Source organism: Spodoptera frugiperda, chromosome 14 (genome assembly GCF_023101765.2).
Source record: "Spodoptera frugiperda isolate SF20-4 chromosome 14, AGI-APGP_CSIRO_Sfru_2.0, whole genome shotgun sequence".
NCBI lineage: Eukaryota > Metazoa > Arthropoda > Insecta > Lepidoptera > Noctuidae > Spodoptera > Spodoptera frugiperda.
In genome coordinates this window covers 4726784-4753269 of record NC_064225.1, presented here as the reverse complement: position 1 = coordinate 4753269, position 26486 = coordinate 4726784, and the positions used below count along the sequence as shown (strand labels likewise).

The window sequence follows — 26486 nt, the reverse complement described above, 5'->3', positions numbered from 1 at the left end:
ATCTTTCCATCGAATTACCAAGCGTAATAACATGGATATAGATCTATGGATAAAATATTAGTTACGAGCAACTACCAAGGAATGAGCAACAGCATACTTTAAATACAGTCACCCAACCGCGACTTTTCTCTATCTTCCAAACGCGGGGATTATGGTAAACGAGAAATCAAGAGGGGTGTTCGAAGTGCAGTTAATCCAGTTACGAAGAAGTCTATCTTCAAACAACATAATTAACAAGAACACTAATGATGGAAAATCACGCATACTTACTTACTTACTCATAATCACTAATCATAAAAGATTTCCATGAAAATTTTCGCCTTAACACACCCATTGTGAACACACAAAGGGAAGTTTCAACAATTTCTACGAACCATACTTACGATGTTTTGACATTGTTCAAAGGAGATTCGCTAAAGCATTTTGTGTATCAAAATTTACGTGTTTCCTAGCTACCTTCCTAGAAGTATGGCCTATTGAAAGTGCGTAGCGTATACGATTTGATTTTACGCTGCATTTTTAGCCCTGTAACTAGGGTCATTGTGTATCGAAGCAGTATTAGTGGTTGTGCAAAATTCTGAATGTTATTCGTGGTAAATCTGAGTGAAATTCTGAGTGTTAATGGTGTGTTTAGAACTTTCTTTTTGGTATATGACACGAATGTGTTATTTATTGTAAGTAAATTCAATGATAGGGTATCGTTTAATGTATTTACTACCATTGATCAATGTCCTATGACTGATCGATTATCTGTCCTATGACTGCCACGTTGATCGAGTAGTCACCGTTGCGACTGCAGGGCAAGGGGTCTCAGGTTCGATTCTCAGGTCAAGCTAAGTATTACTGGGCTATTTTCGGTTTTTTGAAAACTTGTCAGTAGTAGCATGGAGTCTGGAATTATGCCCAGTATATGGCAATAGGCTCATCCCTTATTACATGGGATTTATAACGCAAATGGCGAAACATGCTAAATCGCCCTTGAATATGAACAAAACCCGGCTTATACCTCATTGTATCTGCTCAAATAACCAAAAAATAGTCTAGAAAAATTGTAACGTCTTTAAAACCTCCCCCTTTCTTGAATTCTTTTAAAAGATTCATACTATAACTAATGTCAATTATGATTGGGATAGAAACTCTATTAGTGCGAGGTGAGCCGTGAAATCGCCACCACCTTGCCGACTAAAGATTATTATTACTGCAAAACTGCATATTACCACCGATTCTGTGGTTTGAAATATGTGAATTTGAGGATATATTTTTAATGTAATATTGGATCATTGATTGTGTTTAATGGTTGGTAGATTATTTGGGTTTTGTGTTTAAGCTAAGAAGACTACTAGTTAGAAGATGGGTATGGGAATTGCAAGAATTGTCGAAGTAATTGGTAGTTTTTTTTATTAAAATTTTATTGATGTCATTACATCATCAGCCTATAAGTGGCTATTACTGGCCAAAGACCTCTTCTCACACGGAGAAGGTTTGAGTGTTAATCACCACACTTGCTCGAAGCGGGTTGGCGATTGTAACTTATAATTAGAAATTATAAGCGCGGGTTTCTTTCAGTGTTTACTTAATCTTAAAAAGTACATATAACTTGCCGTTGGTATGTTTCGAACCCGCGCTCTCATGCATGAGAAGCGGGCAATTAAAATTGATGTGATATGAGTATGTAATTACAACTTAAAACCAAATTTTATATTTTCATAATTATGCATTGTTTTTTTAATCAAAGTTCTTATTACAAAGCAAAACAACGCTGCTACTTTCATTGTAAATAAAACAACCAATTTTATTTGCCTCATTCAAATATATTTAAATTCAACCTAAAAGCTTAACAACGGCAAACACTTCAATAAAGATAATACAAGAATCAAAGTCATTCTTGTCAGTTAAACTACCGTACCTATTTAAAATATTGACATTTTAAAAGTGGAATCAAATAAAGTAGGCTAAGTGTGCAAGAGCAACGATTTATGATAATTTCTGTTTTGTCGCCAACTCTGATAGGCTATTTACGTCAAGTAGTGTCGGTTACAACTATAAGATTGGTTGTGATTTACCTAGTTTTGTTGTGGGGAATAAGGTGCTGGGATTAATCGATTGGAGTTTTTGAATCGAGTCAATTCGATACTAGTTTCGATGTATTTTTATAATAACAATCGTGACACATATTAGTTAATTACTAAAAATCACGGTTTATACACGTATTATTAATGGAGAAAAGCTCTATTAGTTTCGAGTCACAGTCGCTGTAGCAGTAGGCTGCGCGACGTCGACGTCGAAAACTAGTAGAGCTTTTGTTCAGTAATAATACGTGAGTAAACTGTAATTTTTAGTTAACTGTTTTCGTTCCTTCTTTGTCTGATTTTCTAGACCTCAAATTAAAAACACAACCCTTATTTTTAGCTCATCTGCATTCCTATGGGACTCATGGTAAGCAGTGGGTTCTCTCATTGGTTGATTCACTCGCGCCGGCCAATCCGAGTGCCGAACGCCCTCATGTTTCATCTTTGTTCAATGTAAAGCATACTCGTAAGAGTACCCATCCATAGGTACTCAGTCAAATGAAGACCTTTTAAAGAGTAGAACTAGCAAAAAAATTATTCTATTTCTACAGTCAGTGAAAAATCAAAAGTCATCGACCAACACCTTTCTTTATCTATCGAAAATGTCCATTTCGACATTCGAAAGCGCCTTCTTAGGGCCCTGATAAGCGGCGTAGTGTTCACACGAACACATTATCAATATTTGCTTTGTAAGATTTTTAAGTAATTGCTCAAGTTAACGTGGTTAGCGGTATACGGGACGTGTTGGGACGGTACAAACTTGAAATTTGTCTACTCTGACTTATTTTTTTTTTAAAGAAACCGCTAACTTGACTTATTACAGTTTTATGAACTTTAAATATTTAAACGTGTTTTTTTTTTAAGTAAACTTTTTGTGGGAAGTTTTTTTAAGGTGTTGGAAAGGTGTAGTTGTTATATTATTGCTTTTAAGGGAATATGGTTATATGTATGTCATAATTGTGTATTGTATTTTTGGCTAGATGATGTCTGTGGCTTCGCTTGCATGGATGACGGACTTTGTGACTAATAAAAGGAGCTAAAGTTACTATTTAGTATATTAGATACCTGCTAATAAGAGTTCCGTTAAAATCGGTCTAGCTATTTCAGAGATTAGCCAGAACAGAGAAACATTATTAAAACAGATAAAAACAAAAAAGTTTATTATTTTTGGTGTATTTAATGTTTTAAAATATAGAAAATCTTAACACTCGTAAGAATTACTAATTATATTTTATGGTTCACTAACTACTTGACGAGGTAACTCGACTAATTTCAGCCGTACCAGGGGCTCATAGTCATGATCAGCATTACAAACAGCGCGGCTCTATGTAAAACATAGTTTTTACTATCTAGACACACGGCAGTGTGTCCGCCAAGTTCGAGCAAAAAAACCGACACACCGGCCGTGGGTTATATTACACGAACCATTTCGGGCCAAGTTCGACCCACCTATAACTCAAAATCTATTTTATCTACGCATATGAAATTTCTAGATCTGTCGAGACCTACTTAATCTAAAATACAAAATTTCATTAATGTACCTATTGTAGATCTTGAGATACGTCAGAAAATCGCTATTTTTACTATACACTCACTGACTGACTGACTCACTCACTCACTCATCAAAAACCTAGACCACTTCCAATAGTCGTATTGACTTGAAATTTGGCATGGAGGTAGGTCTTTGGGTCAAGATAAAGGAAAAAATCTGAAAATGGCCAAGTGTGAGTCGGTTTTAAAAATAATGAAGGTGTAAATTCATACCCTTAAGAATCTAAAACAAAAAAAAATATCTATATCTTCCAATGGTCGTACCGACCTAAAATTCGTTACGAAGGTTTGTATTTAGTCAAAGTAAAGTAAAATAAGAAAAAAAGAAAATAAACCTTACAAAAATAAATGAAATCCCACCCAAAACATAAATGTGAAAGGCTGCCAAGTTCGATAATATTGGAATGCTTCGCCTATAAAAGAAGTGAGATCTAAATAAGTACCAAGTTCCATACACAGACCTCATTTAAAAATGATATAACTTGGCAAGTTTTAATAGAAAATTATATACTTGACTCATTGCGTTTAGTAGGTTTATAACAAAGTGTGTGAAAACTTGCCAATTTGTTATATCATTTTTAACTGAGGTCTGTGTATGGAACTTGGTACTTATTTAGATCTCACTTCTTTTATAGGCGAAGCATTCCAATATTATCGAACTTGGCAGCCTTTCACATTTATGTTTTGGGTGGGATTTCTTTATTCGTATGTATAAAGGTAATTTTCCAATAGATTGAGTATAACTACTGACATATTATTATTATAATGATAAGCGTAACTTCCACTGTATCATTAGGTCCTAAAACCGATTTAAAATAAAAAAAGAATAAACCAAAAAGTTTTTAACCCAACGCATCGCGTGTCCACACCCCATAAGGTTGGCAACACTGACTAATTGTGTTACCAACTTACAACCAAGCGATCCATTTCCGCTTTTACCATTCCTAAGTGGCTTCCGGCCGTTTTTAATACAAATAGTGGAGAGATTTAAAATGGCCTGAATTAAGGTAGTGTTTTGGTACTTTTTATAAGGAGTTTGGTAATATTAACCGACTTCTAAAATAAGGGAGGAGGTTAACATTAACATTTGTCGGCATTTTTTGCGTATGTTCAGCGATTATTAGAAAACGCCTGAATCGATTTCAATAATTTCATTTTTCGACTTGGACTAATAATAGTTACTTTATACTTTTTAGAAGACGTTATACTTTTAAACGTTGTTTCAATTTTGTTTTTTTTTTTATTTTAAATCATATATCGCTACCAATTTTTATAAATTGCATGTTGGCATTGTTTAAATATCACAAATTTTATCAGAGCTAACTATAGAATTACCCATTTGACAGAGACTGAACAGTGGAACTTTTTAATAATCTTAAATCTTATAAACTATAATTTTTAGCCCGTCTGCCAAACATGAGGATTATAACAAACCCCTTTTATGCAGAGGTCGTATAATTACAGATAATGTTTCGTAAACAATTCTGTCGCTTTTAAACATACATTTCAAGTTCCTACATATTTTCTATGTCATAAAAAACTGAATCTTAATTATCAAAATTAAATTCAAAGCATTTATTTCAATTATTCCTTAAACAGACACTTTTGAAACGTCAAGTTGAATTGTCGATCTGTCTGTCTGTCAGTGAAGTTAGGTCCTTGTTTCTGCGTGTAGCTTCGAATGGAAAAAAACAAGCAATAAACTCCACCTTGAGGAAACATCATATAATAACATAACATAAAAATAACATTACCAAGTACAACTCCATTCCACATAAAACAGTTAAACCATACCTGAACAAACCTTAGCAATTAAAACAACCAACGAGTACTAATTAAGCCTAATACAAGCAAAAAAAGGTCCACAATATAAGAAGGTTTCCATCAAGCACCATTGACCTCGCTACGGGGACTTATTACGTCACAAATCCTATCTAATTACATGATGACGTAAACAACGTTCCCTTCCCTATTTAACCGTTGAATGCGCTACCCCGACGGAACTCCGGTGCACGTGCAACACTCAAGGTCCTACAACCCTTTACACATCCTCTCAAGCTTGCAATTAAAACGAAAAACAGAACGAAACAACGCCATACTTATTCAACAAGCCAGAAAGAGACAACACGCCTCATTTACCCAAGCACTTTTATTTCCACTTGCACTTGAGAGGTCGTCGGCCAATCAACGGTCGTGCCGCGCCCGCCTCGCATTGGTCCGTTTGAATAGAGAATATTTTTTCGAAAAATGGAACAAAAGCCGAGGGTAGGTAATAGCGAGTTTTGTTTTATTCAAGTGGCATTTCGCATTTGAGTGGAGGAGGCCGCATCGAGCGGACGTCTCGACTTTTAATTACCTTATATTTTTGCTATTGTTTCTTTAAGGACTCTCGTGTGTTAAGCTGGCTTTTCATTTTATGATGTTCAACATTGTTATTTTATTACACGGAACTCGTTTAGTACTTCAGTGTGGGGGCTTATTACAGAACAAGCAAATTAGCTATGTTTATTTCTTAGTAACCACTATCCTGTGTTTGTCAGGAACTGTCGACATTCAAGTGTTTGTGCTGCGACTACGGGATACATTTCTGACTTTATCGTTTGCGTAAAGGATTGTGTATGGTGTATCCTGTTAGATATTTTTACTATATTTTCGAATGTTTAATCAGATTGTTATTTATAGATTTTATTTGTCAATAATAGTTTACTAAAGGCTTTAAAAACTTATAGATTTATTGTTAAGTAGTACTTTTCTTTATGATAATCGTTTGGGTACCTTTCATCTAAAACCCTAAGTTCTTTTAGGAAACTCTAAAATCCAAAATACTTGGATGAATGCAGATTTTATACAGTTGAATTTCTCTCAATAATTTAGACAGGTCCGATTGAAATCAGTACCCTTAGTACAAGATGCTTTACGTTTTTTGGTAATCGAAATGAGGGCGCGTTCGGTTCGGATTGGCCGTCTCGAATAAATTAACCAATCAGACCGAACGCGCTCTCGTTTCGAAACTCATACTAAGGATACAGTTGTTAATTTCAGTCATTATCCCTCAATCGTCAATCGTTCTTACCAATCTTTACATTTTATACCTTAAACCCATTTATTAACATAATTATTTATCGAAATATCTCTTCTTTACAGGAACCTAGCCGCGCCACGGCCGCAGACTCAGCCCGGTAACACGTCTCTGGAGACGTTCACAGCGTTGCACAAAGAGAACTGCCACAGACTAGAGTTTCTGGTCGAACGACAGAAACAACTGTGTATGCTGTCCGATACTATGATTAAGGTGAGATTATGAGACTTTGGTTTTTAACACGGATCGCCTGATGGTAAGCAATTGGTGTCGCTCAGGAATATCCGCAACATCAGAAGAGTTTCGTGTGCGTTGCCTAAAATGTTATCAAAAGTATGTTTATGGTATGATTAGTTACTATTTAGATGGGAATTTTAAATACTGTGGGGTTGAACCAATGAACTTTCTTCTCTATCTCTTAAAAAAAGGATTTGTTTTCAAGGTTACGTTTACAAACATACAAATTCACATATGTCATACACAGACCTGAAGGCACAATTTGAGGATTACACAAAGAGTTGCTCCGTGCGGGAATCAAACCCGCTACCTGTTATACGGCGGCCAGTTGCCCAGCCACCCCGTTAACCGTACAGTCAAGTTCTTTAGAGTACATTTTAAGTTACCAAACGAAATAACAAAAAAGGTTAAAATCAAGAAGTAGAAAATTAAATTAAATCCTGCTAATTACTAAAATAGAGTTGTATAACAAGAAATAGTTCTTCGAGTCTCTTGAGGAAGCTAAGCCTATAGTTTTAGATAAACACATCGTATTCAGAATACATCCTTATTTTGTTACCATTTAGGTTTATTTTTTGAAAACAATTTTGTAATACTTACAAAGTTTTATTATGTCCTAGAAAAACATGTTCTCTTAAACAAGTCCGGATCGTAAATATATTGCATATGCAAGTCCGTGCATAAACAATGATTAGGTCCAATACTTGTGTTATTGTGTGGGCTAGTTGCATGGATTATACAGCGAATGGAGAGTCAAAACTATGTCCTAAATGAGAAGAGACATTTTGGGAACCATGATTTATCTGCACGTCTAAAATTGTCTAGGTGTTAATTATTATGTTATCAGCTTACACACGTAACTGTTTGACGAGGAACTCGACTAGTTTCAAGCCTTGGTAGAGGTTCATATTTTATATTTATTGTCTAGGTATGCTTTCTAGAACTGTATAATCGTTATCTTTAATTTGTAATGTAAATTAAATTTCAGTGTAATTTATTTAAGTATCTATACTAATATTATAAAGCTGAAGAGTTTGTTTGTTTGAACGCGCTAATCTCAGGAACTACTGGTCCGATTTGAATAATTATTTTTGTGTTGGATAGCGCATTTATCGAGAAAGGTTATAGGCTATATAACATCACGCTAAGATCAATAGGAGCCGAGCAGAGTGGGTGTAACCGCGCGGAAGTAGCCAGTGTTAAATAAAAATCGAGAGTAGGGCAATGTTTAATAAAATATTGTGTCTTATCTTGGAATCTGTCTGTAAATAATTAAACTGAGGAAATGCTATAGTATTGCATGCCTATGACATAAAATGACAAGAAAAGCATTCAAATTATACTAAAACATTAAGAAGATTTTTCTTAACACAAAGAATACAGTAGGTACAACTTGTATTGAACTCCATTAGCTTACTACTCCGTGTGAATCGCCTACGCTTGTCACTTCGAGTCGGAAAGTAAGTCAGTTCAATCCTGCTTGCATAAATAACTCGATTAGCTAGAGGTGCTCATACGTGAAAGGAGTTAAGGCTTGGTTTCACACTTCATTATTTATGTTTTTTAGAGTTTCACATTCAAATAGAGATGATGACGGGTATATGAAAATTAAAAATCTATATAGGCCGTCAGTTAGGTAATGAAAAATATTAGACCCTTTTTTATTTTGGCATATACCTAAGATAAGAATGCTTAGATAAGACGTATCAAAGATTGGGAGTGGAAACAAATACGTCATTTCTACAAGTTAAGGTAAAGACTGAGTAGGAGCTCTTTTTAATAAACCTGTACCGAAGCATTGTCAGTTTAAAATATTAATAAACTTGGAGATTAGTCCTAATATTAATAAAAGTTAAATGCGTCTTTAGCTTCTAATAGTTTAATAGTAAAACAAGCCTACAGAACTGGTTCGCAATAAAATTTAAGTGATTAATAAAAATCAAATTAAAGAAACTACTTAATATTAGATGCAGGTCTTATGAACTAAATAGCATTATAAGGCTACTATAAAAGCGTACTATTATCGGGAGTAAAACTGAAGTTTCTTTTACGCAAATGCGAAAGGATATTTCAGTACAACTTTTATTGTTTTTTATGTTATAGCCGGTAAACAAGCAGACGGGTCACCTGATGGTAAGCAATCGCCGCCGCCCATGACACCCGAAACACCAGAGGCGTTACAAGTGCATTGCCGGCTTTTAGGGGTTATAAATTTAAGGGTTGTTAGGAAATCATTGGTTTGGAAAGGGGTTATTGGGCCTTCGGAAATCTCATTCACACAACGAAACACAATGCAAGCGTTGTTTCATGTCGGTTTTCTGTGAGTCACTCAAGAAATTCACATAATTATCCTACCAAATTATAACTAACATTAACTGATATAACACAGTACGAAATGTAACGTTTACGAGCGCATAAAACAACCGGCGTCCTAACTTCATTTAATGACAATTTTATTTTAGTTAATAAAACATTACAATTCTTATTCGCAATACTCGTACTCGTTAATTCGATCGTAAAGTTAAATCTTAACGATTTCTCGGTTAATTGAGATCGCTATGTAGATATTGTAAGAATTATTGAATTAATCGGTATGATTTATCGGTAAATCGGTTTAAATAAACGGCTTTATGAGTTATGTTGATGTTTTAATTATTGTAGGTGTTGTTTCGTTACATTTTAATGTAATAGTAACTGGTATTGTGAATGCTAAAGTTAGGTTTGTTGTTGTGGTTTTTCGGTTAAACTGCTGATCTGATACTGATGGGTTTATGTGCAAAGATAGGTCTGATACCTGTCGCGTCTTTTCGTCAGCGACCTACACGACAGCACTTCCATCCCTATCATATAGATAGTTGGCAGGCCACAGCTGTGCGCTTCTCACGAAACTTTCTGCCTCGCAAAGCAAAACTAGAATGAGCTTTCGTCGGCAGTATTTATGACCGATACGACCTTAAAACCTTCAAGAAAAGAGCGTATTCCTTTTAAAAGGCCGGCAACGCAATTGTGACTCCTCCGGTGTTGCGAGTGTCCATGAGTGGCGGTCATCGCTTACCATGAAGTGATCCGTCTGCTCATTTGCCCCCTATCCCATAAAAAGGTAGCATTTTGGAAATGACCTAATCATAAATATCATTTTGTTTCATATTTGACTGATCCGAATATTAAATAGTTTTCCTTCACAGTTTTCAATGAATCTAGTAAAGCGTTTGATAAAACATTTTTAAGGATTTTTGTACGAGTACGTCTTTTATCATTCAAAAGTTACTTTTATATTTTTAAAAGTGACCGCTTCTATACTATCAATGTTTTTATATTCCGCGTAAAAGCTTAAGCAGCCTTTATGAGTATAATTTGAAATTTTACTGCCCTCAACGATATAAGATTATGATGTGATACGAATTTTTATTGCTATTTGATGTCCAAGAGTTTTTTTACGCTAAAATAAAAGTTAGCAACTGTATATTATCTGTATAAAATGGAGAATTTTTATGTAATGAGTGAGTGTAGTTTTAAAAGAATTAGGTAAAGTGTTTAGGATTTGTTTTCCAAATATTGCATACTATTATGGACATAGTGACAACCAGCAAAACTTTATTAGGTACAATAGATCTTACTCTTCCTAATATTAGGAATGCGAAAGTTTGTGATAATAGAAATGCAAAAGTTTGTGTCTGGAATAACCACACACAGACTAATTTTTATCCCACAGGAACGCAGCAAAAGTCGCGGGCAGAAGCTAGTATACTATACATTGACCTTTATGAAAAAGCATTTGTAAATGTTTGTTTTTCCTGTATGACTGACATGCGATGACCTTAAGAAAATCAGAAATAGACGGGGCAGAAGAAGAATATATTCAACAACTTGGTTAAATTGTCGACAGCCAAAATACTGCTTTTCACACAAAACGAGTGATAGGAATAGGTAATGCCTATTAGCCTAAACTTTGAAGAACAGAGAAAAGAAATGAAGACTTCTTTATATTTTTTTCGGGAAATCTGCACGGATCACCAAAAATTCTATTATTTGGAATAAGTTCGTGTTGTTTACCTAAAGTTTGCGACACATAATATAATATTCAATATTTTTTTTATTTAGATTTCCTGTGGTACAATAAGGATTGTTACTGCTTCCAGGTCCTACAAACCGGAGCCCAGCAGGCGGTGGAAGAGTGCCAGCACCAGTTCCGACACAGCAGGTGGAACTGCAGCACTGTGGAGAATTCTACTGACATCTTCGGCGGTGTGCTTAAGTTCAGTAAGTATATTTTATTTATTTAAACCATGGTATAAAAGGCGGACATAATGCCATAGGAATTCTTTTTTGTCAACCTTTAGGCGTTACGGAGACGATACTGTTGGGATAAATGAGTCTGACATGAAAATTTAGATAGTACCTAAGTAATATTTGATGAATAGATCGATGTAATAGACGTATGAAACAAATAGATACATACACACATATACTACATATAAGATGATGATAATATTACACAAATATAAATAACAAGAATATACATAATTATACAAGACATCAGCTAAAACTTATTTCTGCAATGATCGTTTTTATAAATTCTCGAATAGTTCTTTCTTACACAATCATAAATATTTCGCAACAGAATCCTACTTAAATATAAATTTAATAATAAGGAGTAGCAATCATCACTCAAGTTTGAAATGATCGCTGCAAGCCCATGTGTTTGAAGTAGGTTTACGTAAGAGGTTGTCAGTCAACGCCGATGTTTATCTTCCGACAACACAGTCTCGAAGTAGAACTGAATTGTTTTAGAGCCACAATAGATTCTCATTTTGTATTTGTTAACACGTTAACTGCCGTGTAGGTCACCGGTGACCTACGTTAGTGGAGGATTTGCCTTCAACAGTTTTCTGATGGTAGTTAAAGGCTTAAAGGAATTTGTAGAGTTTATTATTTCATTGATGTTGTCCAATAGGAATGATGGCAAAGTCTAAGAGTGGGAACAAATGTAAGTGTATGACAACAGCTAGTAAGGCCATGAATACTTGAGATGCGATTTGCCGGGGCTCCGGCTCAAAAAACATTAGAAACGAGGTTCTTTTAAGTCAATAAGAGTTAGGTACTCCCTCGCGCCTCGCCCAAGGCGGAAAAACACATTGTCGATTTCCCCCCTTTAAATGTCATAAATACTTGCACTTTTCTAAAAATTCGAATTATGCGCAACATTTCTGTGAGAATAAGCTCTTGGACTACATTTCAAGATTATCCATTACCTATCTCCTCTACATCCATTAGTGACAAGACAAGATGCACAAAGCGATGCACTTACTCCACAGTTGTTCTTACTAACAAACGAGAATGTGAGCATACCATTTGACGTGTTCTTCCGTTGCTGATCAAAATCAAAGTTTGTGTATAAGTTTACATCAAGACCAATTTCATAGAACTTCATCGTCTTAGACGTGAAATGTTTATTTTCAAATGTCGATTACTCGGTCTGGGTGTTGTTGATGGAGCCGCTCAGGTTGTTTACTGTAAAGTACTACACCGTAACCAGCTTTGTTGACCTTCCATTCCCCTCTATTCCTTTAGCTTCACGGGTCTCAAGTTCTATTTGTATGCCTTTTAAGGGATCTAATTCATTGGTTGCATCAAAGATTACTGGTCAACGAACTTCTGCGTAGATTTTCTGTTTCGTTTTTAGAATTTAAATCGATTTAGCGGAATTTGCTTTTGTGATATGTTCTTGTTCGATACCTATGTACATCTGTCTTGGGTATTGTTTTGAAAATGTTGAGTCAACGTTTTGGATTTTGCAACGTGAGAAGAAATAACAATGGAATTATCTTGAGAATCCAATAGACATCTGGTGAGTGTAGACAAAGAAGTGTAAAACATTTAACAAATACATTCTTTTGAGTTATTCTCTTATTAGCAGTAGGTGTTACAATAGACAGTGTTGGTTTAAATATATCTGTATCTATCTTGTAAGCTGGTTTCACCCGTATTACCTATTTAGTATAGTTCTTTTCCGTATACATTGTTGTGGCAACGAGATTTTAGTAATACGTTAGTTACTGCATTGGTAACTGTAGGTTAGCGAATGATTTCAACCGTTTTTATCGTTGTCAAATACTCAACCGTTTTATTACTTCTTAAATCTTTCAAATCTCCTGTCCGTTTCCTTTCATAGTGTTAAATTATTTCTTGTTCGGCTTATCCATTATCCATCTTTATTCCTTTGACTCAATCACGTCAACACGGCTGAAGGGATCGCTTCAGCCGTGTTGACGTGATTGAGTAACCGGCAAACACACAAACTCATAAACATACACACTTTCACATTTCCCAAGTTAGTAAGATCACATTTCCTTATATTTGTCCTAATGCTTTCAGAATCTCGTGAATCAGCCTTCGTGCATGCCCTGTCGGCTGCGGCGTTGGCGCATGCGGTGGCCCGCGCCTGCTCTCGTGGTGAACTCAACGAGTGTTCCTGCGACTCGCGCGTCAGAAAGCGTACGCCTAGGCACTGGCAGTGGGGAGGGTGTTCTGAAGTAAGATTGGTTATTTTGAACAAATTATGGTAGACTGTTGATTGATAGTTGACATGATGTATGCAGTTGTAAACTAAGTTGCTAAGGACATTTTGTTACTTCGTTTTCAACGTCGCAACGTCACGCCTTTTATCCCCGAAGGGGTAGGCAGAAGTGCACGTAATGCCGCTATAAAATATACACTCATCTTTCACCATTTGTGTTGTAAGTTCCATGTAATAGGTAGTGAGCTTATTGCCATATATACTAGGCATAGTTTCGGACTCCGTGCTACTACTGAGAAATTTTGGAAAATCCGAAAAAAAACCCAGCATTACTTATCCGGCAGTCGCACTTGCGACCACACGACCAACGAGGCAATTGCTTCGTTTTCAAGTACATAGTTGGTAATATTGTTATAGGTTTAACTACCAAATAAACATCTACATGCGCTAATCCTAGGGGAAACTTTTGTACCTACTGTGTTAAGTACAAGATTGTTATGAAATTCTCACATTTTCCAGGACATCCGATATGGAGAGATGTTCAGCAAAGATTTCTCTGATTCCAAAGAAGACAAGAACACTGACGAAGGACTGGTGAACCTACACAACAACGAGGCTGGACGACGGGTGGGTTTTGTATCATTTGAAAATAGACTGTATCTTTATGTTGATAAAAGTTATTTTATTTTGCAACAACGGCAAGATACATTGTTGTGTTAATAGATAGTATTGGTTTCTCTGCAGATATTTCATGAGGAGAAAAAAAAATAAAAAAAAATTATAAAATGGAAAGAAAATATAAATTCAAAGGGGTAGGCAGAGGTGCACATTAGGGCACGTAATACCAGTATACAATGTACACCCACTTTTCACCATTTGTGTTTTAAGCCCCATGTAATAGGGGGTGAGCCTATTACCATATACTGGATACAATTCCAGACTCCGTGTTACCACTGAGAAATTTCAAAAAACGGAAAAACCCCGGTTATAGTTTGCTCGACCTGGGAATCGAACCCGAGACACCTTGTCTAGCAGTCGCATTTGTGACCACTCGACCAACGAGGCAGTCTCACATAAATGAACTGGTTTTATAAAATCTTCCGTAGTCATTATCATAACTGATGATGATTTTATCGTTTTACAGGCGGTTCGCGGTCGTATGCAGCGTGTCTGTAAATGCCATGGAATGTCTGGGTCCTGCTCAGTCCGTGTCTGCTGGCGTCGTCTGCCACAACTGCGCATGGTTGGTGATGCACTGTCTACTAGATATGAAGGGGCATCCCATGTAAAGGTTGGTCAAGTTAGTTGACATTTTCTTTATTCTTTTTTGTAGTGGTTCAATGATTTTCTCTACTTATTACTTCCCTACTACTACTTACTTAATTGAATGATTGTTAAGTCTAGTTATTTGTCTATAGAAATTAAAGCTTATTATAATTAGTAACAACATATGCACTATCAAGATTAAACCTAAACTGTGTGAGACGACAGGTTATTATATTAGTTTTAAATTCAACAATGTTCTTAGATTTCTGTTTGCATACGAAAGCTAATTTCTTGATCGATTTTAGCTGTTTATAAATCAGCTATTAAATATGTATTTTAAATAAAAACTTTCAGGTGGTAGAACGCAAGAGAGGCAAGAACATAAGAAAGCTGAGGCCGTTACACATGGACATGAAGAAACCTAACAAGACTGATCTTGTGTACTTGGAGGACTCGCCAGACTATTGTGAACCTAATGACGAGTAAGTACTTGATTTTAAGGATCAATTTCCTATGCAAGATAAAGTTCAATTGAAACGCAAGGAAATAGTCTTGGCTATATTATGTTCATATCCGGAGCTGCGGACAACGTAACAGGTTACCGGGGTTCCGGCTCAAAGCAGGAGAAGGAACAGACGTTTTTAGTCAGTAAGAGTCTAACATTCTCTGTCGCCTCACCCAAAGCGAGATAAGCTATTGGACGATTTTTCTCCCTTAAAAAATAAAAAAACAATGATTGATGTTTTCAGGCTAGGCATTTTAGGAACTCGTGGCCGTACTTGCAACAGAACATCAGCTGGTCTGGATGGCTGTCGCCTACTATGCTGTGGACGAGGATACCAAACCAGAGTGAGAGATCACGAAGAAAAATGTAGATGCCGTTTCGTCTGGTGTTGCAAAGTCCACTGCGAAATCTGTCGGTTTAAACGAGACCATCACGTGTGTAATTAAAGCGTTTTAATTGGCAAAATGTCTGTATAAGGGCCGGTTTTGCAGTTACTTTCTACCAGGTTAAAAGGGAAACAATAAGTCATTACTACTCATCAGACAAAATCAAGTGTGGGAAAGCCATGTTTTGACACGTTTGCGATATATGAGTGAGGTTACCGGAGGGACAACCCTTAAATTCCTAACCCTCAGGAGGCCCGCAACGTACTTGTAACGCCTCTAGTGTTTCAAGTGTCCGAGCGGCGGCGATTGCTTATCATGATAAATTTACACCACGATCCACCATTCACGATCACCTGAATAAATTTACACCTTATTCCATAACAAAATAAAATTATCAGAGACCTGTAAAACTGGCCCTAGGTGTTAGTAGATGCAATGATGCCAATGTTAATTAAGATATAGTTGAGGAGACTAATGCGAATTGAAAGAGGCTTTTGGATTTAGTTCAGTTAATTTAAGTTGATGGCAAAGAAATGGTTTATTTTAAAGGAGTCGGATTTGATTTTGATACTGTTGTAATGTTAAATAATGCAGTAAGCTTTAGGGAAGGAAGAAGCAATATTACATATTACATTTAATTTCACAAGTAATCTAAAGATTTTTGAATAATGCTGAAAAAGTAACATTGGTATGTATGAAATATATTGATAACACCAACTAAAAAAAGTAATTTAAACATAATTTAATTGATTTTATAAAGCTAAATGAAGCTACTGATATTTATAAGATACCATTTGAGGAGACCACCACATTTTGTATTATAGATGTGTGTACTACTCTCTTCAAAATTGCTATCCATTTAAACATCTTTGTTATGTACTTCGTTACAATTTGTTTTAATTTGAACTGCATAGTAAAAATCAGTGGCTTTACAGCCTCATGGATCATGATTTCTGTTGTTTCTTCATAATTTCAAAAAATTTAATTGTTTTTTAGTCGGTTCATATCTGACGAAACATACGTCGCGTATCATCGGTCGCGTAACGCCAGAAGAGACAAGTGTATAGAAAAACAGTTGACCGTTCACACTCAACCGATGATACGTAAGTACGACCGATGATACACAAGACGTATTTTAAGTGCAGCTACTTCTAAAATTTTGACGTCACCACTACTTTCAACGTTTTAAAATCATTCTCCTGGATGTAAATTTATTTTCATTAATTATTAATTAATAAATTAACAGAACCTTAATTATTATAAATCGCTGACTGATTATTAATTTTAATTTAGTTTTTAGATAACATTTAATTTTCTGAAGATTAAGCTTTAAAATTATTTACAGTATTACTAACTTATTTTATTTTTTAAATGTACAAAGTTGTATATAGCGCTTTTGTTGAATATTCTAATAACTATAGGTTAGAGATCGAGGCATTTTCTTCTTATTTATGTGCCGAGTGTAAATATTAATAATATTTTAATTGTGTATCTTAAACACATTGATTTTCTACCTCATGAGGAAGATGATTTCGTTCAAGCCATGATATTATAATTATTATGGATTAATTTAAGTACAGTAAGCAGTTTTTTGATATACACACAAAACTCCATTATGAACTTTATTGCTAAATAATAAGATTTAATATCTGCTAAAGAATTTTGACATAATAGCATCTGTATGCCATTATCACCTAAAAGATCATCGAGTACAGTTTTGGCAAACTGAACCATATTACTAATGATTTTTGGGATTTATTTTCTTTGGCTAGTTTTCATAGGACTGCTTCCAAAATCGTCAGTTGTAAATATTATACCTAGTAAGCTAGTATTAGTAACTTATTGTGTTAGGAATGTGATAGCTTTATTCATTTTAGTGATAATTTCTTCTACAGAATCTTTGATAATGTAACCGTCAATGTTATTTGTAAATACTCCATAGTGATATTATGTAAAATATATAGTTGTATCATGTGTTTAGCTTAAGGATTCTACTTTTCTCGATGTTCTATTTCTGTAACTGGATATTTATCGTCTTTATCAACTACTGTCTTTATTTCCTCGTCTTAAGGTATATTTTCTTTTGCATCATCTGTATGATTTTCATTGACTTATTTATCTTCGTCTCTTGAAATCTCTAGATTGTTTCTACATGTTTGTTTTCATAGAACCCCGAGAAAGTAGTAATCAAAGAAAATTTTACACTTGCCAACTATAATACTACCTATGTAACGTCAAATGTAAGAAAATCTAAATTGTCTGTAACTTAGTGTTAAGTGATTTTACTCATTGACTCAAACGTATCACCAATGATTATTAAGTACTTAATATTTATGTAGAAATCGAAAATTATGATAACACAGTATTAGTTAACGATACTTTGTAGAATTTCGCGTCCATTGAAGATTTAAAAAGCGATGCTTCTCCGAACAAACGTAATCAATGTTCTTCTATGCAAAAGGGTTATTCAACCTTTTTCTACAATGTTTTATGTTGGGGCCAGACATGTGCGCAGTTTTTTGTTCACATACGCTTTCACATTGTGTAATACGGACATTTGATACTATTTTATCCGTGCCACAGAATATTCGCACATGTCTGGCGCTAGCATTATCATAGCCTATATCTGTATTTAAGGTTACAATTTCTGACTGTATTTTAATCTAAAACATAATTTAACTTGAAACAGTTTTGAGGTAAGTTTTAGTATTTACCATTTTGGATATGGAATAGTTACTATTTGATGTAAATGGAATAAAGTAAATGTATTAGATTGTTGTGTTCTTTATTTCGATTTCTTTGAATTACTAGTACATATTTAGTTTATTCTAACTTTCGTGAGACATACTAAATTAATTATTATGTTATCGGCTTACTTACGCAACTGTCTAACGAGGAACTCGACTAGTTTGAAGCCATGCCAGAGGCTCATATTCATGAACAGCAATTCGCGACACACGACGTAAGAGTAGGAGCGCGACAATCGCCACGTGTCGCGTACCTTGAGAAAGTAGTCAAGTTCCTCGTCAAACAATTACGTGAGTAAGCCGATAACATAATATTTAATTTAGTATTTAGTTTGTCGTCCTTATGACAGGTGATTCTTTATAATCATCAGCTTCGTGTCTAAAGTAGTTGGTTCACATTACACACATCATCACCAGTCTATAAGTGGCCACTGCTGACCTAAGGCCTCTTCTCACACGGAGATTTGAACATTAATCACCACGCTTGCTCAATTTGGGTTGGCGATTTCAAACTTATAATTAGAAATTATAAGCCCAGGTTTCTTCACGATGTTTTTCTTCACTGTTTGTCAGTGGTGTCTAAATAATCTTAGAAAGTACATATTATAACTCGGAAAAAGTCACATTGGTACTTGCTGTTGGTTTGTTTCGATTCCACACTCTTATGCATAAGAAGCAGGTGTCTTAAACCTCCAGGCCACCAAGACTAAGTTATAAGTTGTGCGAACTGCTAGGGAGTGGAACTCCTTGCCGGAGTCTGTGTTTCCTGATGGGTATAACCTGGGTGTCTTCAAAGCCCGAGTGACTAGGTTGCTTATGGGCAGACGCGCCATCGTAGGCCGCATCATCACTTACCATCAGGTGAGATAGCGGCCAAACGTCGACCCATCAAATGTAAAAAAAAGTTATAGTTAAGTTATTGGCTGCGTGCGTTAAACATTCAAGTTTCTTTTGTTTTAATAATAGAACAAACGATATCTCGAGATTGGTTATCAATAATTATTATCAATCAAAAATAATTATTGTCAATCTCATTCACGTTACAAGCAGTAGTGCTTGCAACGTATATGAGATTAGAGTGCGGGGGTTTACCTACGTAAATTCATTAAAGTCATTCTTGTTCGCCACCTAAGGAGCGGCAACTAGTTGTACGAGCGCTATAGTTCCTACAACTAGACAATGGACTGGCAGAATCAATAAATCATGTTAATACTAGAAGAAAATATAAGAGGCCACAAGTTTACGATACGAAAAGTTCAACTTCTTCATTAGGTAGAGACGAGTCGTAAAGTTGGGTTACCGTTTATTAGCCACCAGATAGCGCAAATGTAGCTTAAGGTTTATTTGGTGAACAAAAAACATGGTAACCGCATTCTTAAACACTTTCTCCAAATACTACTATGGAGTATCTTATCAAATATCAAGATTTCAATCAATCAGGATCAAATAAAGAAAGTTATCATTAAATAGATTAACTTTTTTTCCGAATAAATATTTTATCGGTTGAGTTCCGATTATTTTTCGGTATTATTATGTTTTGATTTGCATCGCCCTACCTACTGTTTGTAGATAATGGCGCCAATTACTGAGTCACGTAGATAAAAAATGTACTTTACCGACGTTTTTGGACCTTAACCCTTCGTATGATTGGAACGCGGAGTCACGTGAGACACAATTTATTTTCTATTGTTGTTTTATACAACCTGTAACAAAAAGGGTATACATATCAATTGCATGGTTTCTAACAAACGATACGGGAATGGTTTTTACCCGACTGTGCCAGACGGAGGGTTATTTAAACTTATGTTTTCATGGTACCAAGTTATGATTTTTTAGTGCGTAGGTACGCGAAACAAAATTAGGTAGACAGGTACTAGGCGACCAGATTTACAGAAGAAAATAATGTTTCGTAATTAGCGAGTGACCCCTGTAGTGTTGTGACACGTTTGTATGATGATTTAAAATCATGAACCATGCGACACTATGTATTTGGTGCCAATTTTTTTAAACGTATTTTAAGCTGAAGCTGTGTAGAGATTCTATTCAACCAGTATTCTTCAGTGCTTCTTGATGTGTATGGGTATTTTGTTACACGCTGTATATGTCATACGAGAGGTTAAACTTGCAACATTTTTATATGCTATTTATCCCATATGGTTCTATAGTGCAGATATAGTATCACAAAACAAGCATTTTAAATTGTATAAGATCAAGAGTTAACAAAATAAGAATACTGATACAGATGAATGAAAGAAGTGAATATGGGTTACTAATAAATAGCAAAATATATTGTTTGGGATTACATAACCAAAAGTAAAATCAAAAGGAGGCCATTTTACCCCCCTTTCCCAATATTTTCAATCCCCAATTCCCCAATAACCCTTAAATTCCTAACCGGCACCGCACTTGTAACGCCTCTGGTGTTTCGGATGTCCATGGGCTGCGATTGCTTACCATCAGAAGATCAGCCTGGTCTTTGACCGGCTTATACCATAAAAATAATCCAAAAATATTTTCCCTAAACGGAACGTGACCTAATGAAAATACCGTTGTATATAGATAAGATACATGAAAAGTGATTGATGTAGAAAGACGATAACACTTTTGTTTATATAATGAAGTAACCAGGATTGTTGCATACATTTCTGGTGGAGCTGGCACGATGAAGTTCATTAGTCTACTCGCATTGTTGCTTGTGTCCGCTGTGGCACTTGCAAACGGTGATCCTAACGCGCCTAATGCGTGTAGATTCGATGATTGCAAGCTTCCAAACTGTAGATGTTCCAGCTATTCCATTCCTGGAGATTTGGCCCTCAAAGACACTCCACAGGTGAGTTTGAAAGAATACGTTTTGTCACGTCACCATCATCAGCATCATAATCAGTCTACGTCCGCTGAGGAACTTTACTTTGATACAGAGTTCAAATACCTTCACAATTTATAGATTTTTGGGATACAAAGATAACAGATACCAAATCCCTAAATTTTCAAGAGGCCGTGGCAACTCTTGCTTCTCATCTGGTGCTTCGAGTGTTAATGGGCGTTGTCGATGACTTATCTACCCTATTAAACCATCTGTACAATAAAAAGTAGTTGCCACCTTATATTATGTGCTATGCACGTCTGTCTACACTTTGTTAACTTTTGCACACATTTTGAAGTTTAAACTAAGCAAACTATTTCTATTAATTACTTTATATTTACTAGTTCTATTATTAATAAGTTATGGAAGAGCCCTCTGCCCTACTGCGCCCCATCTCTGGTGGTCTGATGGCTCTTTGAGGGTCTGGATCTGGTCGGAGAAAAAAGCATCTCCTTTGGCGAATGGTTGTATAATCTTTAGCCATAAATTTTACTTGCGTAGGATTCTAAGTGGAATTCTAGTGATACTTGGCCCAAAGTAAATTGTTCCCTTCTATCTCTCTCTGTATATTATCTTTCTTTCCTCAAATTATATCTGAAACTTACTTTTCTAGTTCTTTCTTTCTTTCTTTCTTTTTAAAAAAAAAACGTTGCCCCACATTAGGATTTTCTCCTGTGTCGTGGGTGCGTTTACAAACATACAAGTTCACATACACATGACACCCAGACCCGAAACAACAATTTGTGGATCACACAAAGAGTTGCTCCGTGCGGGAATCGAACCCGCTACCCGTTGCGCGGCAGCCAGTTGCCCAGCCACCGCACCAACCGTGCAGTCAAAAGTAGTTCGTCACTGTCAGCTTCCCAGGCAGTGTAAATGTGAACAACATCGTGACCTACCGCGACATCCTGTACAACCGAGTGAACAGCAACGGCTGCCCCGTTGGAGCTACTTTCTTCGTCAACCATGAGTATAACAACTACGTCCTCGTCAATGAGCTCTACAACCGCGGCTTTGAAATCGGTCTCAGCTCCATCACCCATCAGACTCCTAAAACCTACTGGCAAGAAGCCACTTATGATGTCATAAAGAAGGAAATAGTTGACCAGAGACTCCAAATGGCTCATTTCGCCAATATTTCCATTGATTCCATCAAAGGTATGTTTCTTTTTCTTTATTTTAATAATAAACTAACAATAATTAACTATTCACTTCGACTAACAAAATTGCGATGAGTGGCAAAACCCTAATTACCGGTTCTCACGATAATAGTAAAAGATAATTAAAAAATAAACAACATTTTTATATGTCCACTTAATAACTTTCTAGGCGTGCGTCTACCCTTCCTCCAATTGGCTGGAAATAACAGTTTCCAAGTTATGGCTGATTATGGTTTGGAGTACGATTATACCTGGGTCCATACCCTCCGAGCCAACCCAGCACCCTGGCCCCACACTCTGGACTACCGGAGTACCCAGTTTTGTGATATACCACCCTGCCCAACCGCATCCATTCCTGGAGTCTGGGTCAAGCCTTTGATTTCATAGTTTGACCAACGAGGTACCCCTTGTTCCACGTTAGATGCTTGTTACTTCGTGTAAGTATTTTTCCATCTATAGAATCTATAAGCATAACATTATTTTATTTTTTGGTTGAATTTATTTGATTTAATGTTGTAAGTGCTGATAAGGAGTTCTTGAGTTTAATGATTGGATCGAGCTTATCAGCCAAAAAACTCAATTTAAACTTCTTAGTGGAAATAAGCATGAGGAGTTCCTGACTTGTTTATACATGTGTCAACTGGCTAGCCTGCTTTAACTTGGAATGTTCAATAAACATTTTCATTATTCGCCCGTTCTATTACAGCCCCGACTATGAAAACGAGGAAAAATGGTTCCTGTTCATACTAAACAACTTCCAGACGCATTACTTCGGTAACCGCGCTCCCTTCAGCTTTTTCGTCAATGAATCCTTCCTCACTACATTCCCCGCTGTTCGCCGTGCTTTTGTCAGATTCATGGATATCATCAACACCATGGAAGACGTCTTCACGGTAATATTTACATTAACTTCTTGCTCTGTTTGGTTTCTAGGAAGCTTGAAGCTTAGTTATATTAATAGACTTCAATCTTGAATGAAGAGGCAAGCAATTTTACTGTAAGGACAGGCTGCTGACATTAAGTCCAATTTTATGTTACAAAAGCGCATTTTAGAGCTATCTACAATCTAGGTTGTCGCAAATCTCTCAGGGAAAAATTTAAGGAGATCAACAATATTATGACCGTTCCATGTCAATTTATCTATACTAGCTAACCTGGCGAACTCCGTTTCGCCACCATGTCTTTTTTTCAATTTTTTTTTTTTTTTTTTTGCTATAAACCTCACCGAACCCGATACCTTTCCAACAAATGCAAAACCATGGAAATCGGTTCGTGCGTTCTGGAGTTATAGCGTCAGGAAGGAAAACCCGACTTATTTTTATATAATAGATTATGTATGTTAGGATGTGTCTGACAGACACAATTATCAAACTAGACATAAGGGTAGATTGAACCAGCCATTTTTTAGATTGATAAAATATAGTTGTAACAAAATTCCAGAGGAAATAAAACACCTAAATGAAAGAAAATTTTAATTCCGTACTAAATAAAAAACGAAGTGTGGACTAGCATATTATAAATTGAATAATTATATAGAGGATAGAAATGCTTAGAGGTAAGCTGGTCCAGCTTCACAGGATAATACCATAAAATATATTGATGTATCTATGGATTCTTACAAAATTATGAATAATAGCTACTTCCGCGCGGTTTCACCCGCTCTGCTTAGCTCCTATTGGTTATAACGTGATGTTTTATAGCCTATAACCTTTCTCGATAAATGCGCTATCCAACACAAAAAGAATTATTTAAATCGGACCAGTAGTTCCGGAGATTAGCGCGTTCAAACAAACAAACAATCAAACAAACAAACTCTTCAGCTTTATAATATTAAGTATAGATATAACAATGTTGCTTTAATGTATATTGTAAAAATACTTATTGCAAACGTGAGAGCCCTGTAATTAGTTAGAATGAAATTATACTGGTATAATGCAGTGTCTAATATTTTAAAGTAGTCTACTAAAAGACGGACATTAAAATAAAAATTGGTCATCTACCCTATTAGTACGCTCGACCAGGTTTTCATTCAGAATTCAAAAGTACGAATGACATACAATAATTATGAATATACTCATGTATGAAATAGTCAGTCTCAAGATTTTAATCAAAACCTAACAAAAGCCAAGAAAATACTAATATTAAAAATGCGAAAGTTTGTGGCAAAGTTTGTGTATTTGTGTGTATGTTTGTTACTCAATAACTTCAAAACGGCTGAAGGATTCGGCAGCTATTTGCAATAAATTCTTTTTACATCTACAGGTTAACGCTCACGAGGTCATTGACTGGGTAAAGAACCCTGTTCCAGTTGATGAGTACAAGAGACAAAGCTGTCGCAGCTTCGTCAAAACCGACTGTGCGGCTAGAACCTGCGCTCTTCTATCTGTCCACAATCTCGTAAGTATCTCTCTCAATTTTACTAATATCATAAACTAGTGACCTGTCCCAGCTTCGCATGGGTGCAATAGTGATATACTATGCATGTATTATACATAATATAAACCTTCCTCTTGAATCATCTCCTTTCCATCATCGAACCACAAGACAATTGGCGAGGTGTCACCGTTTCATGGTGGATATCCCACCCACTCACACTTCGCTTCAAGCTTCCTTGTACGAACTGCTAGGGAGTAGAACTCCTTGCCGGAGTCTGTGTTTCCACCTGGGTGTCTTCAAACTCCGAGTGAATAGGTTGCTTATGGGCAGACGTACTCCATCGTAGACCGCATCATCACTTACCATCAGGCATTTAACATAAAAAAAATCACTCTATCTATTAAAAAAAAAACGGATCAAAATCCGTAGCGTAGTTTTACAGATTTAAGCATACAAAGGGACATAGGGACAGAAAAGGCGACTTTGTTTTATAATATGTAGTGATGCGAAAGTTCGCCAGAGAGTCTGTGTACATATGTTTGTTGTCAATCACGACAAAACGGCTGAAGGGATCAGAACATAGGCCAGTTTTTACCACACGGAATCGCGGGCGAAGCCGCTGACAGTAGCAGTATGAATGAAACGTTTTAGACAGTCTGCTGGTCGTGGTGGCCAATATCATTAGGGTCCTAGATTAAAACATTCACTAGTCGCGCATGAAGGCGCGAGTCCTCAAGCTGGCAAATGCTAATGGGATTTTTCTGATTTCTATGTACTTACGGAGATTATTCACACACTACGGACATGCACTTTCATACACTTCGGCACGAATGGGCCGGCTCGACCGGATTGATACCACGGCCTCACAGAAAACCGACGTGAAACAACGCTTGCGTTGTGTTTCGTTTTTAATTCCCCCTTCCCAATCTTCTCAATCCCCGATTACCCAACAACCTTTAAATTCCTAACGCCTCTGGTGTTTCAAGTGTCCATGGGCGGCGGCGATTGCTTACCATCAGATGATATGTCTGGTAGTTTGCCGGCGTGTTCCATAAAAAAAATGCAGTTAGGAAACAAGTTGAGGAAACCTAGACTTGTAATTTCTAATTACATGTTTGAAATCGTCAACCCACTTTGAGGAAGCTCCAGCCTTTTGTATGTCAGAAGTGGTATTTAATACGAAATGGTGGTGAAAGTTTTAGAAACACGTATTTGGACGACAATAGTTTAATTTTTAATGTTCAGAAAGACCAAAATGTCTTGAATATAATTACTACTACCGTACTTACAATAAAATTCACTGTTTTCTTTTCTCTTCAGATTACACACTGGATGCAATCCTGTGTCAACGTGTGCCCACGAGTATACCCATGGCTGGACAATCCTTTGGGAGAGTAAACACATTTACTTTAAGACTATTTAAAAATAAACAATATCTAAAATTGTATGAGTTTTTTTTTTATTTTCAATTTACGCTTTTTTTTGGGACAAGCCCGCCACAACCTCCCATACCGCTGCAACTCCTGTAAGCCAGGATCTACAGTAGATACAACCATGAAAACACCGGAACACTTAAGTCCGGCGCGTCTCCGGTAAATGGGAATTTACGCCTTTTCAATTATTCCTAAATTAGGCATTTTTGAAACCTCAAATAGAATTATCCGTCAGTTTGTCTATCAGTGAAGCTAGGTGTTCGTTCCAAAGCGTAGCTTCGAATGGAGAAGAACAAG

General features: G+C 36.1%; 1 protein-coding gene and 1 pseudogene across 2 annotated transcripts in view; both read left to right on the top strand.

The window, feature by feature from the left end:
• The window catches only part of LOC118279247 (protein Wnt-1), an 88301-nt gene extending 69918 nt beyond the window's left edge, over positions 1-18383 (top strand). Inside the window, exons 2-8 of one of the 2 annotated variants that reach the window (XM_050698254.1) lie at positions 6765-6912; positions 11076-11196; positions 13312-13469; positions 13973-14080; positions 14598-14753; positions 15074-15201; positions 15469-18383. In XM_050698254.1, the coding sequence (XP_050554211.1) occupies positions 6765-6912; positions 11076-11196; positions 13312-13469; positions 13973-14080; positions 14598-14753; positions 15074-15201; positions 15469-15670 (1021 nt within the window). In that variant the 3' untranslated portion in view covers positions 15671-18383. The remainder of the gene's footprint in view (positions 1-6764; positions 6913-11075; positions 11197-13311; positions 13470-13972; positions 14081-14597; positions 14754-15073; positions 15202-15468) is intronic. The other variant, XM_050698255.1, reaches the window with a different exon arrangement.
• A 2596-nt stretch (positions 18384-20979) lies between these two features.
• Positions 20980-26201, top strand: LOC118279196 (chitin deacetylase 8-like; annotated as a pseudogene).
• The last annotated feature ends 285 nt before the right edge of the window (positions 26202-26486 follow it).